Source organism: Guillardia theta, assembly GCF_000315625.1.
Source record: "Guillardia theta CCMP2712 unplaced genomic scaffold GUITHscaffold_31, whole genome shotgun sequence".
Classification (NCBI taxonomy): Eukaryota; class Cryptophyceae; order Pyrenomonadales; family Geminigeraceae; genus Guillardia; species Guillardia theta.
Window position 1 is genome coordinate 92,077 of NW_005434643.1, and position 23,133 is coordinate 115,209.

General features: G+C 53.3%; 6 protein-coding genes across 6 annotated transcripts; 2 read left to right on the plus strand and 4 right to left on the minus strand.

Annotated features, from left to right (window-relative positions):
- Nucleotides 1–1,084: 1,084 nt before the first annotated feature.
- On the minus strand, nt 1,085–7,406 carry GUITHDRAFT_70658 (hypothetical protein; the record flags this gene model as incomplete). Its single annotated transcript, XM_005833112.1, has 5 exons — nt 1,085–1,305; nt 1,765–1,809; nt 4,484–4,642; nt 5,819–6,088; nt 7,211–7,406. Coding segments are annotated over 5 exons (891 nt in total), but the record flags the coding sequence as incomplete, so codon positions are not given.
- A 1,559-nt stretch (nt 7,407–8,965) lies between these two features.
- GUITHDRAFT_138319 (hypothetical protein) lies at nt 8,966–9,673 on the minus strand (the record flags this gene model as incomplete). The annotated part of the gene is made up of 2 exons (XM_005833113.1): nt 8,966–8,989; nt 9,239–9,673. 2 exons carry the CDS (start codon nt 9,671–9,673, stop codon nt 8,966–8,968), a joined length of 459 nt encoding a protein of 152 aa, XP_005833170.1.
- Nucleotides 9,674–12,288: 2,615 nt separating this feature from the next.
- On the minus strand, nt 12,289–13,875 carry GUITHDRAFT_138320 (hypothetical protein; the record flags this gene model as incomplete). Its single annotated transcript, XM_005833114.1, has 12 exons — nt 12,289–12,347; nt 12,400–12,454; nt 12,506–12,567; nt 12,705–12,803; nt 12,868–12,949; nt 13,002–13,106; nt 13,156–13,188; nt 13,236–13,291; nt 13,415–13,460; nt 13,522–13,558; nt 13,605–13,750; nt 13,846–13,875. 12 exons carry the CDS (start codon nt 13,873–13,875, stop codon nt 12,289–12,291), a joined length of 810 nt encoding a protein of 269 aa, XP_005833171.1.
- A 781-nt stretch (nt 13,876–14,656) lies between these two features.
- On the plus strand, nt 14,657–18,032 carry GUITHDRAFT_163003 (hypothetical protein). The gene is made up of 13 exons (XM_005833115.1): nt 14,657–14,920; nt 14,969–15,009; nt 15,058–15,107; nt 15,152–15,212; nt 15,263–15,310; nt 15,359–15,449; nt 15,505–15,564; nt 15,612–15,660; nt 15,706–15,807; nt 15,854–15,895; nt 15,981–16,055; nt 16,110–16,156; nt 16,205–18,032. Exons 1-13 carry the CDS (start codon nt 14,852–14,854, stop codon nt 17,927–17,929), a joined length of 2,460 nt encoding a protein of 819 aa, XP_005833172.1. The 5' UTR covers nt 14,657–14,851; the 3' UTR covers nt 17,930–18,032.
- Nucleotides 18,033–18,290: 258 nt separating this feature from the next.
- GUITHDRAFT_107811 (hypothetical protein) lies at nt 18,291–19,330 on the minus strand (the record flags this gene model as incomplete). Its single annotated transcript, XM_005833116.1, has 9 exons — nt 18,291–18,319; nt 18,365–18,415; nt 18,459–18,531; nt 18,585–18,656; nt 18,700–18,784; nt 18,835–18,878; nt 18,924–18,989; nt 19,037–19,153; nt 19,208–19,330. 9 exons carry the CDS (start codon nt 19,328–19,330, stop codon nt 18,291–18,293), a joined length of 660 nt encoding a protein of 219 aa, XP_005833173.1.
- Nucleotides 19,331–20,529: 1,199 nt separating this feature from the next.
- Nucleotides 20,530–23,002, plus strand: GUITHDRAFT_163005 (hypothetical protein; the record flags this gene model as incomplete). The annotated part of the gene is made up of 9 exons (XM_005833117.1): nt 20,530–20,563; nt 20,875–22,079; nt 22,127–22,282; nt 22,339–22,376; nt 22,436–22,455; nt 22,596–22,674; nt 22,722–22,779; nt 22,828–22,860; nt 22,912–23,002. 9 exons carry the CDS (start codon nt 20,530–20,532, stop codon nt 22,975–22,977), a joined length of 1,689 nt encoding a protein of 562 aa, XP_005833174.1. The 3' UTR covers nt 22,978–23,002.
- Between the last annotated feature and the right edge of the window lie 131 nt (nt 23,003–23,133).

A 23,133-nucleotide genomic window follows, 5' to 3' on the forward strand; every position in this document is an offset into this window, starting at 1 on the left:
CCCCAGCCATGGCGGCCTGCAGGAGGAAACATGTTCTGCTCGCTGCCGCGCTCTCCAGCCTCGTCATGCTCACTGCAGGCTTCATCCCTCCGTCATGCCTGCCGACAAAGTCGCTGAGAGCGTCTGCTCGCATGCTCGTGCCGCGGAAGCGCCGAGGGCGCGGGCAGGTCATGATGGCTAGAGGGGGGCTGGGTGGCTTCTTCCGAGAAGTTTCCCTCCCTCCCTCCCTCCCTCCCTCCCTCTTGCTATTTCTTTCCTCTCCCTCCTTCCCAACTTTCCTTCCATCATTATTCTTTCCCTACCTTTCATCGATCCCCTTCCCCCCGGTTATCCTCCTCCTCCTCCTCCTCCTCCTCCTGCCTCTTGACTTGGCTTTCAGCTTGCTTTGTCGGGTTGACTCGTGGAAGCTGAAAACTCTTGAAACGCACCCTGCGATCGTTGAGAGGTCTGCGGCAAGGCGGGCCAACCCTCCAGGGCTAACCTCCTCTCCTTCAAGGTGTTTCTCCGACCCGCTGGCCTCCCTCAAGAACAGGGAGCGGCTTGAGAGGATCATGAAGTGGCACCAGAACTACGATCAAGGTGAAGCGACGATGGTGAGAAGGAGAAGAGAGGGAGCGCTGATCCTCGGAGCAGCTGCATCCTCCTCCACCTGCACAGCAAGGCAGGAGGAGGAGCAGAACAAGAGCAAGGACCACCCGGGCAAGTGTGGTGGGTTGTCGGAATGGCTCGGCGAGCATTCGCAGGGGGCAGAGACAGAGACGTCTGAAGGTAAGAGGAGGCAGCAAGTGAGGAGGAGGGAGGGAGGGAGGGAGGAAGGAAGGGGAAGGGGAGGAAGCAGGGAGCAGGGAGGGAGAATGGGGCATTTAACTTGCTGTAAAGATGCTGTCGTCAGCAACGCTATGAAGAAGGTTGGGTGTGACAAGCGGTGCGGTTAAACTTCGCGTGTTTGACAACCTGCCCTGACCTGAGGTGTTAGCGTCTGGAGTACCCTGCAGAGGCTGGAGATGTTCCAGGGGGCAGACGCGCGATGCCTGGCGGAGCTGGTGACGAGGCTGGTGGAGGTGAAGGTGAGAAGAGCCCAAAGTCAAGGGGTGATGAAGTTGCAAGCGCTGAGTTTCCTGCCGTCAGCTGGCGCGGGGGGACAAGTTGGATGCGGCCGAGCTGCGAAGTCTCTACCTCTTCTCTTCCGGTCATTGCAAAGTTGAGTCGACACAAGGAAAGTTCTGCTCCCTACTACTTCCCTGTGTTCCCCTCTCCCCTCCCTCCCTCCCTCCCCTCCTGCTCCTGCTCTTTCTGCTCCTCCTCCTACCCACTCGGCTCTGAGACGATACTTGCAGGCGACGTCGTTGAGTGGAAGGAGGATGAAGGGATTGTCGGGGAGGTGGCAGGATTCTCAGCGCCGGTTCGGAAGGTTGTTTGCCTTGGTGAATGTAAATTTTTCGAGCTGACGGAGAATGTCATCGGTAAGAGGACAGAAAATTCTTTTGATTTTCTGACGGAACTCTCTCCCTCCCTCCATCGATCACTACTACCGCCGTTCCTCCTCCCCTCGTTCTCCTGCTCTCCTTCTCTCTCCCCTGTCCTCCTCCCATGACATGTTCTCCTATCTCTTACAGGGACCGTGTTCAACATGTATCCTCACGTCTACAAGGATCTTGCATCAGACGTGAAGGAGAAGCTTCAGCTGCGAGTCGAAGGCAAGTCAACAAGCGCGTCGACAAAGAGGAAGCTGAAGGTAACTGCCGTCCCTTAATCCATGTCAACTCCCTCCTCCTGCTCCTTCTCCTCCTGCTCCTGCTCCTGCTCCTGCTCCTGCTCCTGCTCCATCTCTTCTCACCCTTCTCCTACAGCTAAGATTCAGGGCCTCCACGGGCGTAGACGATCGCTCGACCCCCGAGGCCTGGAGTGTGACGAGCCGAACGGTCCACCGGCTGGCCCTGCATGACCTGATCCTCTCTCAGAAGATCGACATGTCCACTGAGCACCGGGACCTTGTCTTCACCATCGACTACGACGGCCAGCAGCTCCTCACCTCCTCCCAGCCTCCGCAAAGTCAGACGCACAGCAACGTCTCCTCCATGTTCCACGGCCGCGTCATCCGCTGGGCCGGCTGCACCGAGATCCCCATGGAGATTGACAACGGCGACCACGTGGTGCGGCTGACCATCTACAAGCACCGCTCCTTCCGCCGCGATCACTTCATGGGCTCTGCCGAGGTGTCGCTGCGGGGGATCGTGAAGGAGAGCAGCCCCGTCCACACCAGTCGCCTCCTCACCCTCCCCCTCCTCGACAAGCCGTCAAGGCAGGGAGGAGGAAACGTCAACGACTGGGGCACCATCTCCTTCACCCTCACCACAGACCTCGTGCGCAAATACCCGTACAGGCTGAGGGTCCCGAGCGTCGAGTTGTCTCAGGATCGGTCTGTCGTGGTGGATCACACGGGAAAGGAGACGATGGAGCTGCGATGGCGGACGTTCCCGATGGAGATGGGCATGAAGGACTCCGACAGCTTCACGTGGGTTGAGAGCCACGTCGACTTGATGGATGCGGAGGGAACTTGCCACGGGCAGGTGGTGACGTGGCTGACCTCAAACTCGCACGTCAAGGCAAGGATGATCACGAGGGAAGGCGATCACTGGGGGACTTTCTTCCTCTTCGCCTGCCAGGTCAACGAGCTTGCCAAGGGCTCCCTCCTCCAGCAGCTGCGCTGGAAGATCGTCACCAGTTTCGACTCGCTGCAGATCGGGCTCAGTAGCACGGGCAAGAACGCAACGAGCCTCTTCGTCAACCTAGTCAGGGTCGGGCCGGGCCAGGACAAGCCTGGAGCTGCTCACTCCATCGGGCGGGTCAAGTTGGACTGTGATGTGGAGAAGGAGCACACATCGATAGAAGTGGAGCAGGGGGAGGACATGGTCAAGGTGGTTCAGTGCGCTGTGGCAATCCGAGAAGCTCGCAGGCTGGTTCCCAAGTTTCATAAAAGGCTGGTCGGGGACCCGGCACTGACCCTGGGCAAGTTCGAGGAGAACTACCTGACAGCGCAAGGCGATGACGGCGGGCCCCGGAGGAGAAGGTTCTACACGCGCTGAACCAACCCTCATCCTCTCGTGAGAGTAACCTGAAAGATTTCCTTCCCCCTCGCCAGCTGCAGAGTAACGGAGCTGCCAGCATGGCCGGTGAGCCTGGAGCGGATGAAAGCAATATCCTCGTTTACGACCTGCGGGCATCCAGTCAGTTGTCACACTAGCCCTTATAAACGATTTCTACCCACCTGTATCCCATTGATGGCCACTAGCTCGTCCCCCACCTGTATCTTCCCACTCTTATGTGAAGGCCCGTTGGGGAGCAGCTCGGCGATGCAGTGAGGCGGAGTGTCCCGAATCCTCATCCCCACACCGAACAGCTGCGGTGGCTTCTTGGGTACAATCTCGTTCTTCTCCGCATCCTCTTGCTTCGAGCGACTCGCCTTGCACTTGGGGCACAAGTCCCGCTCTGCCAAGGCAAGCGCAAGCTCCTGCTTCAACCGGGCCAGCTCGTTCTGTAGATTTGCTGAGGAAGCCAGACAATCTTTCAGTTCCCCTTCTTTCTGCCCGACGAGATTCAGTGCTGTTTGCAGATCGGCTTGCAGCTTCTCGACTTTGTCTCTTTCCTGCTGCAAGACTTGCAAATCAATCATGCCCTTCATCTTCATCAGCAGGTCTTGAATCTGATCATCCTTCTTCTGCATCTCCTTCTGCATATCTGACTTCGAGTCATCGCTGGAGGATCTTTGATGAACACACTTCGAGGTCGCAATGCAAGCTTGACTGACAACGGACAAAACCGCTTCGATGGATTGAGACAACACATCTAGACCAATCGACATGTCAACAATCGACTGATACATAACTGCATGTCCGGCAACTGTACAGACAGAGTTCTGCAGGGAACTGCGTTTGCCAATTTCATCCTGCAGTGTCAAAATTTCCTCATTCAGCAGACCAACGTCAAGATCAAACTGCAACCGTGCTTTCTCAAGCTCGCCCTCGAGCCTTCGTGCCTCCTCCTTCGCTCCCTCCAGCGCCCTCGACACCTCCCCCTCCCGCCGACTGAGCTCCCCGACCTCCTGTCTCAAGGACTTCCTCTCCTTCTCGAGCTCTGCAACCCGCCCCTCCAGCTCCTGTCGCTGATCCTCTCCGGCTCGGGTTCGCTCCTCCAGCCCCCGCCTCTCCCTCTCGCTGGCCTCTAGCCGCTCCTCCAGCCCTCGCTTCTGTGCCTTGAGTGCCTCGCATGCCTGTGCCAGCTCCTCAAGATCGTTGCGTGCCTTGTTGAGCATCGCCTCCTTGGCCGCTGCTTCAGCCTCTAGGCCTTCCATCTTCGCCCTGGCTTCCCTCGTCGCTTCATCCTCTAAGCTCGTCAAGTTCCTCTCAAGCTGCCCGAGCCGCTCCATGCTCTCTGCCAAGAAGCCCTTCGAGGCTCTCTGGATCCCCTTCATGTGCCCGAGTACAGATTCCAGCTTCTCCTCGGCCTCGGCCTCCTGCTTCCTCGCCCTTTCCACCGATATCGCGTGCCTCTCTCGTACCTCCTGCAAGTCCGCCCTCGCCTTCTCCAGCTCCCGCGTCAGATCTTCCCGTACTGCCTCCCATGACTCCCCGTCCTTCCGACGCTCGGCCGTCTCTGCCTCCAGTGCCCTCCTTAGCCTGCTCAGCTCGTCCCATAGCCTCTCCCCCTCCCCACACGCCTCTGCTGTCTTCTCCAGCAGGCTCCCGACGTCCTCCTCGCCGCCGCCTCTGACCAGGCTGACCTCATACCCTTCCCCTCCCCCGCCTCGGCGGAGCTTCAGACGTACCAGGCTCCCTACAGACCCCGTGATCATCCGGTCACAGTCTTCGACCGATTTCATCATCACACGACCATCGTTCACTTCAACCAGCACGTCCCCGGCCCGTATCTTCCCCGCCGCTGCCGCTGCGCTCCCCTCTGCCACCTGGCTTACTACCGGCCCTGACCCGGACTCTCCCCGTCCAAGCTCTATCCCTACCCCGCTGCTGGCCGCCCCCCGTGCCTGCTTGCAGATCGACGCGTGCATCTGCTTCCCAGCTGCAACGGCTGCCTCGGTCAGCCTTCTTGCCTCCTCCCGCTGCCTGGCGCTCGTCGCCTGCTCCTCCTCGAGCCTCTGCGCTGCTGTCTCGAGGCGTTTCTGCAGCTCAGCCTCCCTGTTCTTGGCGTGCTCGAGCTCCTTCATCAACGCCCGCTCAGTCTCCATCAGCTCCTCGCCTCGCTTCGCCTTCTCTCCAAACTCCTTCTGCAGTCGCTCCAGCTCCTCTGTAAGCCGTGCCTGTTCCCTCCCTGCTTGCCTTCGTGCCTTCTCAAGCTCGCCCTCGAGCCTTCGTGCCTCCTCCTTCGCTCCCTCCAGCGCCCTCGACACCTCCCCCTCCCGCCGACTGAGCTCCCCGACCTCCTGTCTCAAGGACTTCCTCTCCTTCTCGAGCTCTGCAACCCGCCCCTCCAGCTCCTGTCGCTGATCCTCTCCGGCTCGGGTTCGCTCCTCCAGCCCCCGCCTCTCCCTCTCGCTGGCCTCTAGCCGCTCCTCCAGCCCTCGCTTCTGTGCCTTGAGTGCCTCGCATGCCTGTGCCAGCTCCTCAAGATCGTTGCGTGCCTTGTTGAGCATCGCCTCCTTGGCCGCTGCTTCAGCCTCTAGGCCTTCCATCTTCGCCCTGGCTTCCCTCGTCGCTTCATCCTCTAAGCTCGTCAAGTTCCTCTCAAGCTGCCCGAGCCGCTCCATGCTCTCTGCCAAGAAGCCCTTCGAGGCTCTCTGGATCCCCTTCATGTGCCCGAGTACAGATTCCAGCTTCTCCTCGGCCTCGGCCTCCTGCTTCCTCGCCCTTTCCACCGATATCGCGTGCCTCTCTCGTACCTCCTGCAAGTCCGCCCTCGCCTTCTCCAGCTCCCGCGTCAGATCTTCCCGTACTGCCTCCCATGACTCCCCGTCCTTCCGACGCTCGGCCGTCTCTGCCTCCAGTGCCCTCCTTAGCCTGCTCAGCTCGTCCCATAGCCTCTCCCCCTCCCCACACGCCTCTGCTGTCTTCTCCAGCAGGCTCCCGACGTCCTCCTCGCCGCCGCCTCTGACCAGGCTGACCTCATACCCTTCCCCTCCCCCGCCTCGGCGGAGCTTCAGACGTACCAGGCTCCCTACCGGTCCAACAAGCATGTCTCCATGCCCCTCCTGGCCTTTCGCGTTTCTCCCGTCTACCTCCACAAGCACGTCCCCGGCCCGTATCTTCCCCGCCGCTGCCGCTGCGCTCCCCTCTGCCACCTGGCTTACTACCGGCCCTGACCCGGACTCTCCCCGTCCAAGCTCTATCCCTACCCCGCTGCTGGCCGCCCCCCGTGCCTGCTTGCAGATCGACGCGTGCATCTGCTTCCCAGCTGCAACGGCTGCCTCGGTCAGCCTTCTTGCCTCCTCCCGCTGCCTGGCGCCCGTCGCCTGCTCCTCCTCGAGCCTCTGCGCTGCTGTCTCGAGGCGTTTCTGCAGCTCAGCCTCCCTGTTCTTGGCGTGCTCGAGCTCCTTCATCAACGCCCGCTCAGTCTCCATCAGCTCCTCGCCTCGCTTCGCCTTCTCTCCAAACTCCTTCTGCAGTCGCTCCAGCTCCTCTGTAAGCCGTGCCTGTTCCCTCCCTGCTTGCCTTCGTGCCTTCTCAAGCTCGCCCTCGAGCCTTCGTGCCTCCTCCTTCGCTCCCTCCAGCGCCCTCGACACCTCCCCCTCCCGCCGACTGAGCTCCCCGACCTCCTGTCTCAAGGACTTCCTCTCCTTCTCGAGCTCTGCAACCCGCCCCTCCAGCTCCTGTCGCTGATCCTCTCCGGCTCGGGTTCGCTCCTCCAGCCCCCGCCTCTCCCTCTCGCTGGCCTCTAGCCGCTCCTCCAGCCCTCGCTTCTGTGCCTTCAAGGCATCCAGAGCTTGTCTGCATAGTTCTAGGGATATTGCTGTTCCGTTGAAGTCTTCTCTTAACGTTTGATACTTTTGATTCAAATGTTCGATTTCGATGTTTACACAGGTCTGCGTTTCCATCAGGGTATGGTGCATTTCATTTACCTTGTCCTTGAACGTATCAGTGAAACTGACTCTCATCTCCCGAGCTTGCACAAAGAGATTCAAATATGCTTTTTCTTTGCGAGCGAATTCCATCTCCTGCTTCCTCGCCCTTTCCACCGATATCGCGTGCCTCTCTCGTACCTCCTGCAAGTCCGCCCTCGCCTTCTCCAGCTCCCGCGTCAGATCTTCCCGTACTGCCTCCCATGACTCCCCGTCCTTCCGACGCTCGGCCGTCTCTGCCTCCAGTGCCCTCCTTAGCCTGCTCAGCTCGTCCCATAGCCTCTCCCCCTCCCCACACGCCTCTGCAGTCTTCTCCAGCAGGCTCCCGACGTCCTCCTCGCCGCCGCCTCTGACCAGGCTGACCTCATACCCTTCCCCTCCCCCGCCTCGGCGGAGCTTCAGACGTACCAGGCTCCCTACCGGTCCAACAAGCATGTCTCCATGCCCCTCCTGGCCTTTCGCGTTTCTCCCGTCTACCTCCACAAGCACGTCCCCGGCCCGTATCTTCCCCGCCGCTGCCGCTGCGCTCCCCTCTGCCACCTGGCTTACTACCGGCCCTGACCCGGACTCTCCCCGTCCAAGCTCTATCCCTACCCCGCTGCTGGCCGCCCCCCGTGCCTGCTTGCAGATCGACGCGTGCATCTGCTTCCCAGCTGCAACGGCTGCCTCGGTCAGCCTTCTTGCCTCCTCCCGCTGCCTGGCGCTCGTCGCCTGCTCCTCCTCGAGCCTCTGCGCTGCTGTCTCGAGGCGTTTCTGCAGCTCAGCCTCCCTGTTCTTGGCTTGATCAAGTTCAGATTTCAAAGTTTGGAAGGCTTGTTCCGTTTGAAATACTTTTTTGTGAAGATTCAGAAGTTCTTGCTTTGCTTCCTGGAGAGCTTGATGAATTAATTGCTTCTGTTGTTGTTCAATTTTGAGCTGATCTATTTCCATGTTTAATTGTTTTATAGTTTCAGAGTTTTGTTTCAGCCTTTGATCTTGTTGTTTCGCTCGTTCAAATAATTGAGATCTATCTTTTATCGTCTGCATGATTGAAGATCTCAACAAATCGAGCTGTTCCCTTACCATATGATCGCTTTCTTCACATGCATTGATTTTCTCTCGGATTTCAAATGCGCTGAACAAGGCCTCTTTAGATAACCTCTGTTCTTCATCCATTCTTCTTCGAACAAAATCCAAATCGGTGACCATCACAATCAAGTCATACTCACAATGCTTCAAGACATCATTCAAATCTGGACCATAGGTGTCAGTCGAACACAGTAACTCCATATCAACAATGCAAACCAAGGAATTTCGACAATCTTATGTTCATCCCCTGAACGGCATCATTCAGTTTGTCATTGTCTCGTTGCTTCACGGCAAGTTCATTCTGAGCAGATTCAAGCTGCCTCTTTAGATCTGAAACAGTCTCTTCGGCCTGCTTTAGTCGATCAGATAAAGACACGTTGCTGTGTAAGACTTCTGAGAAGTCTTGTACAAAATTGGGAAAATCGCCCTCTACCTTGGTCAGCAAGTGATGATGTTGCTCAAGTTCAATTTTCAAACACTCGAAACTCATCATCAGGTCTTTGTGTTGATCTTCGACAGCGGTGAGGCGATCAACCTCCCTTTGTAGCTCATTTGCTTTTTGCTTGTTTTCTTTCTGTTGCTTTTTGGTGTTTTGAAGTTCCAATTTCAACATTCTCGAATTCTGCTGGTATTCTTGTTGCAGAGCTTCCATGCTAAGCTTGAGCTAGACCAGAACAGAATTCAGAAAAGAAATACAATTCAAGTCTTCAGAGTAACCTCCTCAGCAGATTTCAGAGGACCCACATAATACCGAAGATCTTCTATTTGTTTGTTAAGTTCTTGTACAGCAGACATAGATTGTTCCTTAAACGTACAATTCACACAGAATCAAGCATTGACGAAGATCCTTACCTGCAGCAAAGCAACATTGCTCGCGATAGTATCATCATGCTCCTGATCAGCCAAGACCATCTTCGTCCATAGATCTATTGATTTGTTGATTGTATCAGAGAGCAATTTGTCATCCCTTTGGCGGGCACGATTCTTGCAAGTTGTAAACAGTTCAAACAGAGCATGTCGATCAGCAATCACTCTGGTTGCAACGCGTGATAGTTTCACAGTCGATATCATGCCACCAGGCTTTTGAACTTCGATAAATACCTCGCTTCCCGGCTGATCTGACCCGACAAGTTCCGATGCTACGTTGTCAGAGTTCACGGCCTTGTCGTCTACTTTAACTATTTTATCCCCTCTGCTCAACTTCTGGGAATTGTATGCAGGTCCACCGACTACTAAGTTTTCAATGATGCAGCCAGTCAACATAATCCCTACAGTCGACCTTGTCTTGAAATTGGATGAAAACATCTCCGTCTCTGTATCAAGAACTGATCTGCCAAGAATGCTACTTAGCCTAGAGCATTGGTCCTGGATAGTAGCCAGGGAGTTCTCGAATTCTTCGGAGCAAGCAACAGCCTTCATTGCAGGATTAGTGGGATTCTCTGTCGCAGGTGACTTGAACTCTTCTCGGGCAGTCTTGGTGTCAGAGTCTTGCTCGGTCGGATTTAGCCGATAGGCATCACTACCGAACCCTGACATCTTTCCACTGAAGGAGACAGCCCCGTCAGCAGGTCTGCAAAAATGATCGGTGAAAATAAGAACAAGGACGAAAGTAGAGCCCAACAGCTGCTACGTGATATGCCCTCGGACAAACCCCATCACATCATACTACCCTCGTCGACTCCACCTGTCCACTGCTTTTCTCCCCTCTCCAGGTCTCCACGTCTCTTGTCTTCACTCTGCCCCCGTCCGCTCATCTGCACGTTTTCTCTCTACATAACTCAGCTCTCTATTCTTCTCACTCTCTCAACTTGGTCCTCCTCTCCTTGGATTTGCTGTGCCTCGTCTTCAGTGTCCGCATGCAGGCCCTTTCAATCACCGCTAGTTCCTATACTTCTGAGATAGAACAACCTCTGCTCCATTCTCCCTAGACATGATCTCCTCTGCTCCTAGTCTTTCCTTCCTCCCGTCCTCCGCCTCCGTATCCATCCACACTCCTCCTCTCCTCATTCATTGGAACGGATTCTGCCATTGGCATACATACACCCCTTCTTCTGTCGTATATCGCTTGTACCCCTACCCCTTCATTTCGGGAGAGCGCTCGTACCCCCTACCCCTATTTTGTCACACATATACCCCTACCAGTAAGACTTTGTTGGACAGCATGACCCTACCCTCTGTTGGACGTGAGTCCGCTCATCGAGTTGCGGGCCGACTTGAAAAAAAGAAATAAAAAAATTCTTTTACACAGGGCAGAAAACATACATCGGGGCTTCGGAAGACGGAAGAGGAACAGCACGGGTGAAGGCGGAAGAAGAACAGCTGACGGCGAGGAGGAGCGACGATGAATTGATCATACTGCAATGAACTCAGATTCGAAGTGATAGGCTCATCGTGGTACCCTCCTTTAACATCAGCAGCGATGATTTTTTTCATCCCCGTGACAGACTGAAAACCAATAAAACCTCAAAATCCAAACTTGCACTGCGCCCGGATATTGTCTCTAAACACTGAAATACTATCTAGCTCATGGTACGTCTACATGTTATGAGCTGAATTTCCTTCTCAGACTCCTCCTCCTCCCAGGTATCGCTCACATCTACATCCCTATTCATGGTTTGCATCGCCTCAACATGGCCAACTTGCTGCTCACACCGCGATGGCATATCATTCATCTCATCCAGCCATACCAGAGATTACTCCAAGGTGGTGAAGATCTGTATGCATGGCACTCTCTCTGCCTTCACCGCCAGAAACAACCATGGCGTGGCGTCGTGGCCTCAGGCAACACAAAAGCTGTTTCGTGAGATGCTCGTGCTCATTCTCCTGCAGGAAACTGCTTCTGCCAAGCTCAACAGGCTTCATACAGCCTTGCTGCAAGAATGACAAGGAAAGGTTGATGGAGATGAACACGAGTCCCTTGCTGCAAGAATGACAAGGAAAGGTTGATGGAGATGAACACGAGTCGACACTCATCACCAGACTCTGATTCCCTCCTGCGAGCCAACAGCGACAGCCTTGAGCTCTTCACGTCGGTAGGGGGGAGTAAGCAAGTGAGAGGGCTTCGAACGAGAGAAGCTAGACGAGGAGGAGACATCGTTGCTCTTGTTCCCCTCTCAGACACTCTCAGAGTCGGGTTCCAGCTCCATGAGAGCTATCCTTGGTACGCTGAGATGGCTGCCAAGGTCATGAGAGCAGCAGGGAGATAGATAGGGCTGGGGGTCCGCATGCCAGTCGGCTGTTCGCAACATCTAATGACATTCCTGGGGAGAAGAGCGCTCTCCTTCGAAGTTACATCGCAGAGCTGTTGGCGAGCGTCGTCATCGACCCGTCTCTGCCGGATAAGCTTGCCGACACGGCTCAGCATGGCGCTTCCTTCCAACAAAGTCTTGGTCTAGTAGCGGGAGACAAGGCAGTCTGCAAACTGAGGGGACACGCTGCCATGATCAACGACCTGGCCCGGAGGATCGTTCGAAGGGAGGGGTTCAGCAAGAATGCTCCTCACGTGATGGATGTGCTTGAATTGCCTTGGTCGCGCGTTCATCGGGCCTCATGGAGCCGTTTGCCTCATCGCTGTCCTCGACTACGCCAACCACCCTCCACGCCCTGACATGACGAACATGCGAGTTGAATTTCTTGATCGCAAGTCTTTCAGGACGCTGCAAGGTGAAGGAAGTATGCGAGCGCACGGTTGATCTCTACTTTGGTTAAGGTTTGCCAGGGAGATGGAGGGTGATACGAGACGATGCTAAAGAAAACTACGGTAAGAGAAAAAAGACTTGATTCACGACTGAAGAACAAGGAGGAGGAGGAGGAGTGGAAGAGGAAGTGGGTGGAGGAATGGGACGAACCCCTCCCTTCCAACGCCTTTTCTTCCCGACTCTCTTAACCCCTTCCCCCCACCGTCCGTCAAGTCATTGGCAGCGTAGCTCAATAACGGAGCTTGTCATGGTCGAGTTCTGGTTGGTGAACTTCAACTTGCGGTTGGAGATAACTTGTCACTAACTTGAGATGAGGGGGGAGGCAAGTGGAGGGAGTGGAAGGACGTTCCATCTGATTGATTCCTGACACTGAGACCTTATCATCATATCGCATACACGTCTATCGCATCGTCTCAGTCTACTCTTTTCCTTCTTTTCTTCCTTTGCCTCCTCTCAATGACCAAATCGCCGAGTCCTCGAGAGATAATCGTCCAGTGCGCCGATGAGGGCCCCTGTCAGCAGGCTCTCAGTTCCGCCCGCGTCATTGGAAGGAAGAGAGTGTACATTCATCGAACTCCGGCCATGGTAGAGGCGAGAAGTAAAGCTCTGAGTAGGCGGCCTGGGAAGAGTAAGCAGACCGATCAAGACACGACGACACGTTTCTTGCAACCTGCCACAGCATGAAGTTTGAGATGCGCTGCTCGCCGCTCGTGCGTATCATGAGGTCCGGATCTAACGAGAGCAGTTGAGCGAAGACAGGCATAACAGGCAGGAGAGGAAGGAGAGAAAGAGAGGGGGACAGGGCAAAGATCAGCAGACTAGAGGAGAGGAAAAGAGGAGAGGGGAAGGCAAAGAGCGAATCTCAGCACCTGGAATGTCTGGCGTATAAAGATGTTGCTTCATACTCGACTCGTCGATCGATTCAAGAGCGATCGAGCCATCAGCATAATCTTTCGCCAGTTTTTTGACTGCAGCAAGGGGGGGAGCACGAGCTTTCAGTGCTACAAGTATCCGGAGAGAGCTGCAAAGGACCTGCTTGTAGCAATTCCTGCCTCCCGCCATATCCGATGCAGATAGTTAACGTGCCCCCTTCTCCTCCTCTCTCCGTAAATCTCTGCAAAGCACCTCCTTCTCAGCCCAACCATCGTCAGCTCCGTAAGGTCTACCTCTGCTTCCTCCGCTGCCCGTCGCAGGCGAGAGGGCAAACTCTCCAACGCGCCCACAACCCGCACCTTGATCTTCTTGTCCGCGATCTCCCTGTCTCTTGATATCTACGGAAGCCACTTACCAACCATCAGCAGCAGCACCCATCCTCTTCACCTGCTCCAACCCCAATGCCATCAGGTTGAGCAGCTGAAGTCCGAGTCAGAGGAAGCACGCTCGTTCTCTGAGCTACAAACCTCTTCAACCTCCCATTGAGCTCGCCCCTGCAAGTTTTCCATTGACAGCGCAAATACTGTAAACAATCAGCAAGGCAGGCAGGCAGATAGGAAGGAACGAAGGACAGCAGGCAGGCAGGAAGGCAGGCAAGCCAATCCTTCAGGCCATGATATCATTCGATCATTTGATCTTCTCTTACCTGTCAAGTACTGGATACCAAGTTCACCCAGCACCCAACGGATGACCTATTGATGTGCAGGTCTGTAAGAAGAGAAGAACATTCCAGTACGGCCGATATTCACTCACTTGCTCCAGACGCTCCTTCCCTTTCAGGTGGCCAAAACTATAGGGATGGAGGTTAGACATTGATCCATGTCGGCAAGGTAGACCTGCTCGGCTTCCCCAAGGCTTTTGCGTATCTTCGATTCCCATCCATGATGATCGCAATATGTCTAGGGAGACCTCCTGCCTCCTTTCGCTGTCTCATGACCTCGTGGTAGCTCTGACCGTTTTGATCTTCTTGTATAACTTTTTGCTGATCAAATATTTGCATTCCCCATCGAAGATGTCGTGTGCTTACTTTCCTATCCTGGATCGTGTTTTGATGGGTGAAACTTGGTCTCAACAAACCATGGAGAGGAGCAGTTGGGAAAAAGCCATGGCTTTTCCTCAGGAAGGCAGCAAGCAGAAATAAGACGACGAGAAAACTTCGATTGAAGATCATCGCACAAAGTCAATGAGAGTGAGTGAGTGGCCAATTATCCGTGAAACTTTCTCCTTATCCTCATCGCTTGTTGGCTCCTGTTTCTCAGATCCATTAGCCGTCAACAGGTCAGGGGATGCAAAAAGGTACTCATTACCGGCCAGGTACATTGACGCATTCAACGATCTTGTTCTTGGACTTTCACAGACTCTCTCATCTTGACCCATCACTATGATCGCACGTTTTCTCTTCCCTCACTGAAGTTACCGCCTCATCCTCTACTTGTTCCTTCTCGCACCAGATGCCTCAGGTTCGCCACTCTCTATCCTCACCTGGCATTCCAGTCGCTTCCTTGCACTTTAGCTCTCATGAATTCCTCCTCTCTCTCCTGCTTTCCTTGCTCTCCATGTCGTCGCAACCGTTCCAAAACGTGGCCCCCGGACCATTGCGACCTTCAGTCGACTAGTGTGCCAGGAAAGTTGGGTGACCATATTCCAAACAAAATCGTGTTCCAAAGCAGCCGGATGACCGGAGGTAAGCGGCGGCCCGAGCAGATTAACGGCTTTGGTAAGTTTTTTTGTCGGGTTCCTTTTATTCTTCAGCTTTTCAAAAACTTTATCAAAAGTTCAAAAATACAGTCAAAATTTGATGCATATAGCAACAAAACTACATTTTAACAGACTTCATTGGAAACTAATCTGCGCAGCACTGGCACGGTGGAAGTTCTCATTCCATCAGCCGACCATGAGGAGAGTCAGTCATGGGAACAGAAGGAGCGACGGACAATGAGAGAGAGAAGGTGAAGTTAAACAAAGAAGAAGGATATCTCGAACAAGCTCATTCCAAGACAAACCGACCGTACAGCACCAGACCGACCGTGATTGTTGTTCTTTCGGAGATGTTTGCTTGTAGTGAATAGCCAACCGTCCATTCATGAGCTCTTTTCGAAGCTTCTCGAGGACAGCTCCTGCTGAGTCTGCAGCTGCGAGCAGAAGTCACTCGGTGATCCTGTCTCGTTCCCTGTTGCAAGTGACTGACACGTCTCGGCAGAACCGAACAAGCTTTCTCCCCAAGATTGAAACCACAAACAGGTCTCTACCGGCTTTTCCCCTTGAGTCAGCAGCTCAGCCTTCTTGCAGACCCTCAAGCTTTGGCGACGAACGAAAGAAAAGGAGGAGAAACCCGCAAGGTGACTGGAACATGCCTCCATGCGGCATCTAAGGCTTGGAGCAGCATACAAGACGAGAGATGTGGATGTCAAGCCGGATTGGGTTGCTGCTCCGTCGGATGAGCTGTGAGATGCTGGAATAAGATACTTTGCAGCATCTCATGCGATCCATGCAGGAACGACATCGCAATACTGGAGGAGAAATTCAGAACACTTCATGCAAGGTGCTGATCGTTGAACAACCTTGACGGTGAAGTAATGAATGTCTGTAGGGAATCAAACGCTCTTGAAAGAAGGCTGAACAAGTACTTTTCGCAACATAAGACTCTCGTCTCGCGTCAAGCAAAGTCCACGCCGCTTGTGGTATCTCCGACTACTCCTCTCCTTGATGGCCTCTACTGAACAAAAACTTGTCCAGGTGTGTGTCTTGGACAAGTTTGCGTCAAGCGGGGGTTTGCTTCGAACGACGTCAGGGCAGGTAGCAGCATTGTCATGCAACCAATGGGACGGCTGACAGAAACGCAGGAGGTCTCGTTTGCGCTGCAAGTCAAGTATTCCTTCGCGGGACACTTGGGTCTGCTCGCTCGCTATTGAGGCGAAATGTTGACAAGATGAAAAGGTGAAGGCGGAGAAGATCTGAGAAGCTGGGTGGACTCAAATGGAGGCTTCTCGTGCATCCTTGTTGGTCCCACAACCATCGCTGCTGATGTCGTGTACAAAGGTAGAGCAAGAGAGCAAGTTGACTTGAAGCTGATCTTCATTGAAAGGGTCCGGCACCTACTTCTTCTTCTACACGCCTATCCTTGCGGGTGAGACTTGAAACATGCACAATGCTCTCTCTGGTAAGAATGAAGTACCCAACAACAGGAAAATATCTTGTCTCTGTGCGTTTAGGATCAGGAGACGTCCCGGGAAGTCCGTTTGAGTCAGTCGTCGAACCAGGAAAAACAGAAACAACCTCCTGCACCGGTTACGATGATGCTGTTGTCGTGTGATTGTGCTGGGACCTGACACAACTGACAGCATCGGGTATGGGTTTGTTGTGCTCCGAAGCTGGAGTGGAATCTCAGGTCACAAAATCTGATGATATCACAGCGATGTCTCACCCTCACTTGCAGTTTGTGATCACCTCAAGGGACAAGCATGGGAACCAAAGATTTGAGGGCGGAGACAGATATGACGTCACTTTGTCAGGACCTGTCACGTTCAACGCTCACGTGACGGATCTGAACAACGGGCAGTACATCGCCAAGTACAACACAATCATGTGCGGCGATTACTACGTGATGATCAAACGAGAAGGCCAGCGCTTGGCCGGGTGTCCATTCGTCCTGTCTGTGGTCGCTGGTAAGACGCATGGGCCCAGCTGCACGGCAGTGGGAGAAGGCTTGAAGGTCGCGTTTGCGGGGGAGGATGCACAGTTTGTGATCGAGGCAAGAGATATCATAGGGAACCAGAGGGTGGTGGGGAACGATCCGTTCGAGGTCGAGATCGAAGGTCCTTCCACCCCTCAGATCTCAGTCTACGACCGAGACGATGGCACTTACCTCGTCACTTACAACGTGGAGGCCGTCGGGCAGTACCACACGAGAGTCTTCCTGGGAGAGCTTCAGATCTCCGGCTCCCCCTTCACGCAGACGGTGTTGCCAGGCAAGGTTGTCGCCGTCCGGTGCACGGGGGCAGGCAGGGGGTTGACGAGAGCGTTTGCTGGGGAGGAAGCCTCTTTCACCATAGAGAGCAGAGACATCAACAGGAATAAGACTTCCTCCGGAGCCAAAGAATTCCTTGTCACTGTCCGGGGTGTGATATCGCCCCAAGTGCACTGCATCGCTGGGGAGAACGGAGAGTTTCACTACTCATACCGGACTGCGCGAGCCGGAACGTACTTTGTGTCTGTGCTGTACGAAGGAGTGGACATAGGAGGCAGCCCCTTCAAGCTCACAGTCGACCCGGGCCCTACACATGCCAACGGCTGCAGCGCGGCAGGCCCAGGCATCACAGGAGGATACACGGGGATCGAGACGAGCTTCATGATCCACGCGCGAGACTACTACGGCAACTCCCGGACGTCTGGAGGCGACATCTTCAATGTGGAGATAGGAGGAACAGCCTCGGCCAGGTCTCGCATCCGGGACAACGAGAACGGGACGTACACTGTGGCGTACACGCCAGAGATAGGAGGAGACTACTACATCTCGGTGAAGCACGGAGGCATCGACATCCAAGGAAGTCCCTTCACGGTCTCCTCAGACCCGATGCCGCGCGAAGCCTATTTGGAGATGTACAGGAGCATGGAGCCTGACTTCACCAGGAACTTACAAGCTCAGTTGCTCGACCAGAAATCGCCTGCCAAACCATCAAGAAAAGCTCCCAAGCAAGGAGGCAACGCAGACTACGAATGGAAGTTGGACATCAAACTGATCGGAGGAAAAGAGCTGCTTCCTAAAGACACAGTCTCTGCCGGGACTTATGGAACAGCTTTCATACACAGCTCGGACCCCTACGTGGTAATGAGCGTCGGGCCGCAGCAAGTGAAGAGCCAGACGATTCAGAAGAACCTCAACCCCGAGTGGAATGAAACCTTAACGCTCAAGTTCTCAGATCGGATGAACGATCTCAACGTGGAGGTGTTCGATGAGGATGTCAACGACGACGACGACCTCATCGGCAAGGCGAAGATCAGCCTGATGGACCTGGTGGAGGACAAGCCCAAGATGATCACTGCCAAGCTCAGAGACTTCGATTCCTCAGGCAAGGACAAGGGAATCGACTGCGGGACCATCCAAATGATCTTGACGTTACAACGAACATCCGGATATCTTGATGATCGTAGATTGCGTTGAGCTGGAAATCATCGGAGTTTTGGGATAAGGGGTGGCGATGTACTTTTTTTCGGTTACACTTGTATTCTTTTAACGTACAGTGCAATGAAACTGGCTACCGGGTATGGTTCAATCTTCGAGCATGAACTTCTGTAGCCTTCGCTAGGCTGGCTGTATTCGTCCTCCTAACAGACTATGAGATCCCTGGCATCAGACCTCCATCAAACTCATACCTTGTCGACCGAAGCTTGCTCTGCTGAAATTGTTTTGACAATGATTCCATGAATTCAAACTTCTTCCGCTGTGGTGATATGATAAGGTTGAGCTGTGCGCAAGGAATCAAGGCACCGATCTCCTAATTTTCGTCAAGTCGTCCTCTTCGTCATCTTGTGAAGCGTGATGTGCTTGTGTCTGCACAACAGTGATTACACGCCAGCTGATTGTCATCAACAGTACCCTCGATTCCTTCTTCAATGATTTGTTCAAATCCTTTCTTTGCATGACATCCTGATAATACAAATTCAGTCACCTGTCTGTCCCAATGACATACTTTGTACAGATTCTTCCCATGCATCTTGTGTTATTTCGTTGACCCAATACTTTTGATGGACATTTTCTTCCTTCTGCAGAAAAGAAAAGCAATCAGTTCAATGCCCAACAGGAGCACAGGCAGCACATGATACGGCTTCTCAGTGATCCCATCATAACCAGGACCATCCATGAGCGCATGTCTCAACTCTCTCAAATTCTAATCGACTCGTCAGCGATGTAGAAGTAAAAGAGTTACAGACCATCTCTTTGTTGCCTCCCATCTGTACCCCAAACAGCGACTTGAAGTCGACATTCATCTCATATTGTTTGACAACATTCTCTACACTGCAAGCAGTGTGAAACATTAGTAACACATCTGGACTTGTGAAACCCACCTTTCAGATGAAATGCTCTCAGCTTCGCTACCCATCAGCGTTCTCTGCAGAGGGTATCAGCGACACTCATGGGATCAGAGCATCATCACAAAGGCAGAGATGAGCTCTATTTCGTTGTTCTCTTGGTCCGCTTTGATCTTGAGGTATTCTATAGTCTTTGCAGGTGTCAACACGAGTCAAGGAGCAAGGTGCGGGTCTTAACCAAGCTCAAGAACTCTTGGAAATCAAAATACTTGGACGTCTTTCCATCGAACTCTTGCTCCAGGTTTTGAAGCAAGTCATGCAGAGCCCTGTCCTCTGAGTTCTTGTACCCCATCGTCTGCAAGGGACATCAGACTTGTATCGGCTCGATCCGCTCAAGCTCAAGACGCACTTGAAAGGCCCTTGTCAGATCTTCCAGGTCAATAGCGCCACATCGATCTTGATCGACTTCTGAAAAGGCAGCCTCGCATCTGTCGATGACTGTCTGCGGTATAACTCCCGCTATAGTCACCATGACCTGAAAGCATTCCCTTCAGCCTAGACGTTCGTATTCGAAAGACTGACGGGGGAGATAAGGTGCATTAGGATCGTATACATTCATGAGTTGAGATCGATATCAGCCTCCTTCAAAAGTCATTTGTATGTCTTGTGTCTCCTAAAAGTTGGGTACATTCTAGACTGCGTCTTGTCTTGCGATTCAGGACTCTCTGACTATCTTGAAAACTTTTCCAACTTGACGCTTCCACTTTCAAAATCTCCCACTCGTTCGACATAGCGCATTACCATGACATTCACTTAGAGCCCCTTGCTATGTTGGACTTCGAACTAATACTGACATTGAATTACCGTTCCCATTGGAAGAGCTCTTCTTCTATTGATTTTCTCCCGTCTTGCCTTCACCTTTTGCTCCTCTAGTGTTCCATCAAGAATTTCTGATCTTCTCCTCTGCTGTCAACCTCCTTCTCTCGCGCTCCTCCCGAGTCCCTCCCTCCCCCCAACAGTCTCATCCATTCTTGTAAGACCACCATCACTGGGCCCTGCGAACTTTCAATAACGCTTGGTAGGGCCAACCCCCTGGTATATCTACATGTTCTGATTTGTACCCCATACCACCCCCATTTTTCTCAATTACAATTGGGGTAGTGACTGTATTCATCCGACATCCACCCCATAAAGGATCGTTGGAAATCAACCTGTATCTCTGAAACGGGCTTGTAACGGCCGACTACAGGACCCCCTACCGTACCGACCCCCCTTCAAGTCCGTACCGTTGATGGATCATGGTACTACGGTAGGGTGGGTCATGGCAGGCAGGCAGAAAGTTTTAACACCTGCGGCTGCCGCCCAAAAAAGAAACTCGGGGGACAAGAGGCACTCGAACCCGGGCAGAGGCACTACCAACTCATTTACTCAACTTCTCAGTACTTTGAATGATTCATGATTAAAGTAGAATTAACCCCAGGCTTCCGTGCAGCGGCCCGCGGCCGAACCGTCACTACCGTACTGAACCGTCACTACCGTACTCCTCCGGGCAGCTGGCAGGGCAGTCCCGGCAGAGTCACGGTGCGGGCCACGGCAGTCCGGAGTCCGTACGGCAGCCTGACGGTGAGCCGGGGCCCGGCGGCTCCTGGCCCGGCTCCAGGCCCGGCTCGGAGTGACGGTGTATGTGTGGGGATGTGGATCAAATTGCGAAGAGGCAGACGGGATTCGGACATGGCAGACCTGAAGGGCGTTGTTGGAGGAGGAGGTGAGACAACGCTGATCCTAATGTCGAGTCCGATGATGAAGGAGGCGATGGGGATGGGGATGGGGATGGGGATGGGGATGGGGATGGGGATGGGGATGGGGATGGGGATGGGGATGGGGATGGGGATGGTCTAACAAACTCAGGATGGGGAAGAGGATGGGGAAGAGGATGGATACTGTCCAAGATGTTGATGATTTGACTTTGCATGTTGAAATTGGCGCGCTGAGAAGAATGGACCTTGGCGTTCGGTCTGACTTTTCACCCAGGGCTACTTGCTTCCCTCCTCCTCATAGCTGTTCTGTGTTACACAGCCACCAACAGAATCAGTCTCTTCAATGCAGATTACAGCCCGCTGCATCAAAACGTGGATGTTAAGGCCATTGGCGATACTGGTTGCCTCGGATCAAGCTGTAAACTATCAGACAAGGCAGCAGAGAAGGATCTGAGCAACTTCTTCTCCAAGTTTCTTGACCATGGAAGCCATGCGGGACGGGTGCAAGCGAGATCCGCAGTTCGGAACAAGCCTCTGAATGATGTGGCTGCTACCAACGACATGGCAAACTACTATGACAGTTTGTCTGGAACCGTTCGCAAGACTCCATCTGTGGTGTTGGCTGAGAGCAAGCAGCGACACAACGTGCAGATATCTTCTAACGAGGATCGCAAGCAGTTTGAGAGCTATTTCCATCAACTCTCACAGAAAGTGCAGAAGAAGCCGGAGGTGTTGGAGGCCGAGAAGGCTGCAGAGAACAAGGCGAAGCAGGACCTGCTTGCGTCTCTGAGAGAATCCAGGAAGTCAGCTGAGAAGATCAAGAAGGCTCATGATGAATCAAAGTACATCGCTCGAATGGACAAGGAGCTTGTTCGTGCAGATCAGCAAAGGCGGCATGCACACCCCACCGCACATGATACGCTCTCGCCAAAGGAGGCGAAGCCTTCGCAAGATTCGATGAAGGATGTTCATGCGACCGTGTTGTCTGCAACGGCTTCTCAGAATGACTGGGATCAATATTTCGATGCACTGAACAAGCAAGTTCACAAGTCACCAACTGTGCTGGCAGCTGAAAAGCATGATGCAGTGAGGGAAAAGCAACACGAGCTGAACACAAGATCTAACGATCTCAAGGCAACGAGTCTGCTGAAGCAATGGACCATGCAACAAGCAGTCCCTTCCAAGCATCTTTCCTCCTCTGAAGCAGAGAATTCAATGGAGTCCTACTACAAACGTTTGAACAGCGAGGTGAAGAAGCGCCCGAGTGTGAAGCGAGCAGAGACCAAGTCGATGCAAGATATTCAGAGAATGCGGGATATGATCCGGAAGAACAATGAGAAGTCGCAAAGATCCCGTCTCGCATGGGAACGACGAGAGGCTGTTCCAGGAGTACATCTCAGCACTGAAGAAGCGAAGAAACAGGGGAACAAATACTTCCAAAGTCTTAATATGATGGTTCACAAGACTCCCATGGTTGTACATGCTGAGCGGGAAGCGAAATTAGTGCATATGAAGAATGTTGAGGTATGTCGCAGACTTGGTGACTGCAGTGACTGATCTCCTCGGTTCAGGCTGAGGCGAGGGTGAGAAGAGAAGAACAAAGAATGGCCAAGGAATTGAAGAAACAAGTGGCTGTCCCGAGCATCCATCTGTCGGCAAGCGAGGCCAAGAAAGAGGCAGAGAATTACTTCGATTCGTTGAGCTCACAGGTGCACAAGACTGCTAAGGTAAGGAGCTGGACAAGCAGGAGGATAAGTGTAAGTTGGGCTTCAGGTGTTGGCAGCAGAGCAGATTGCTAAGCAGGAGGCCCAACAAGAGAAGGTAGTGCTTCGACCTTAGCTTTTATCAATGGTTTGACACTGGATCTGCTGTCCTTTCAGCAGAGCGGAGAATCGACAAGGTTTTGTCGTTTGGCATGTTGGCTGTTTTGCTGATCTTTGTGTTTGCTTTGTCTTTTTCACTCTGTCATTCTCTTTGATTGAGCAGCCGGGGTAATGAGAAACGAGCCAAGTTGCTATGTCTGTCCTTATTGTGTCACAGGGAACATGATGAAGGTGGCTGAGGAGGTGGTGGATAATACCCACCTTCCAAGCGAGACCGGCCAGCTGAAACTGAAATGGTGAGGAGGAGGAAGGAGTCTGTTTCACAGGTGTCATGCTGGAACAGGAAGGGAAGCGAGCCCGCGGGGAAGTTGTACCGGCAGCTCAGGAACAAAGTCCTGCAGGTAAATGATAGACCCCCCTGAACCCTTGGGTGATGCGATTGGTTTCAGGTGAAGGGGCGAGGAGAAGGCTCTCAGGGGCAGGTACCGTGAAGAAAGAGGGGGTTTGGGAGGGCTGACTAATGCCTTTGACAGGTTGATAGTGAATGGAGGTCGAAGAGACTGCCGTTGGAGAAAGAGTATGTCAGGGAATATGCATAATGTTAATACAGTTTCTTTGATTTTTAAACAACGAAAAGCATTTGTTGGATGAGCCAGTAGAAGATTTCATTGGTGTTGTTTGGTTGCAAACATATAGAACAGTCTCATCTCTGCAGGTATGAAGAGCAAGCTATCCTCCGCCCACTGGTAGAAAGA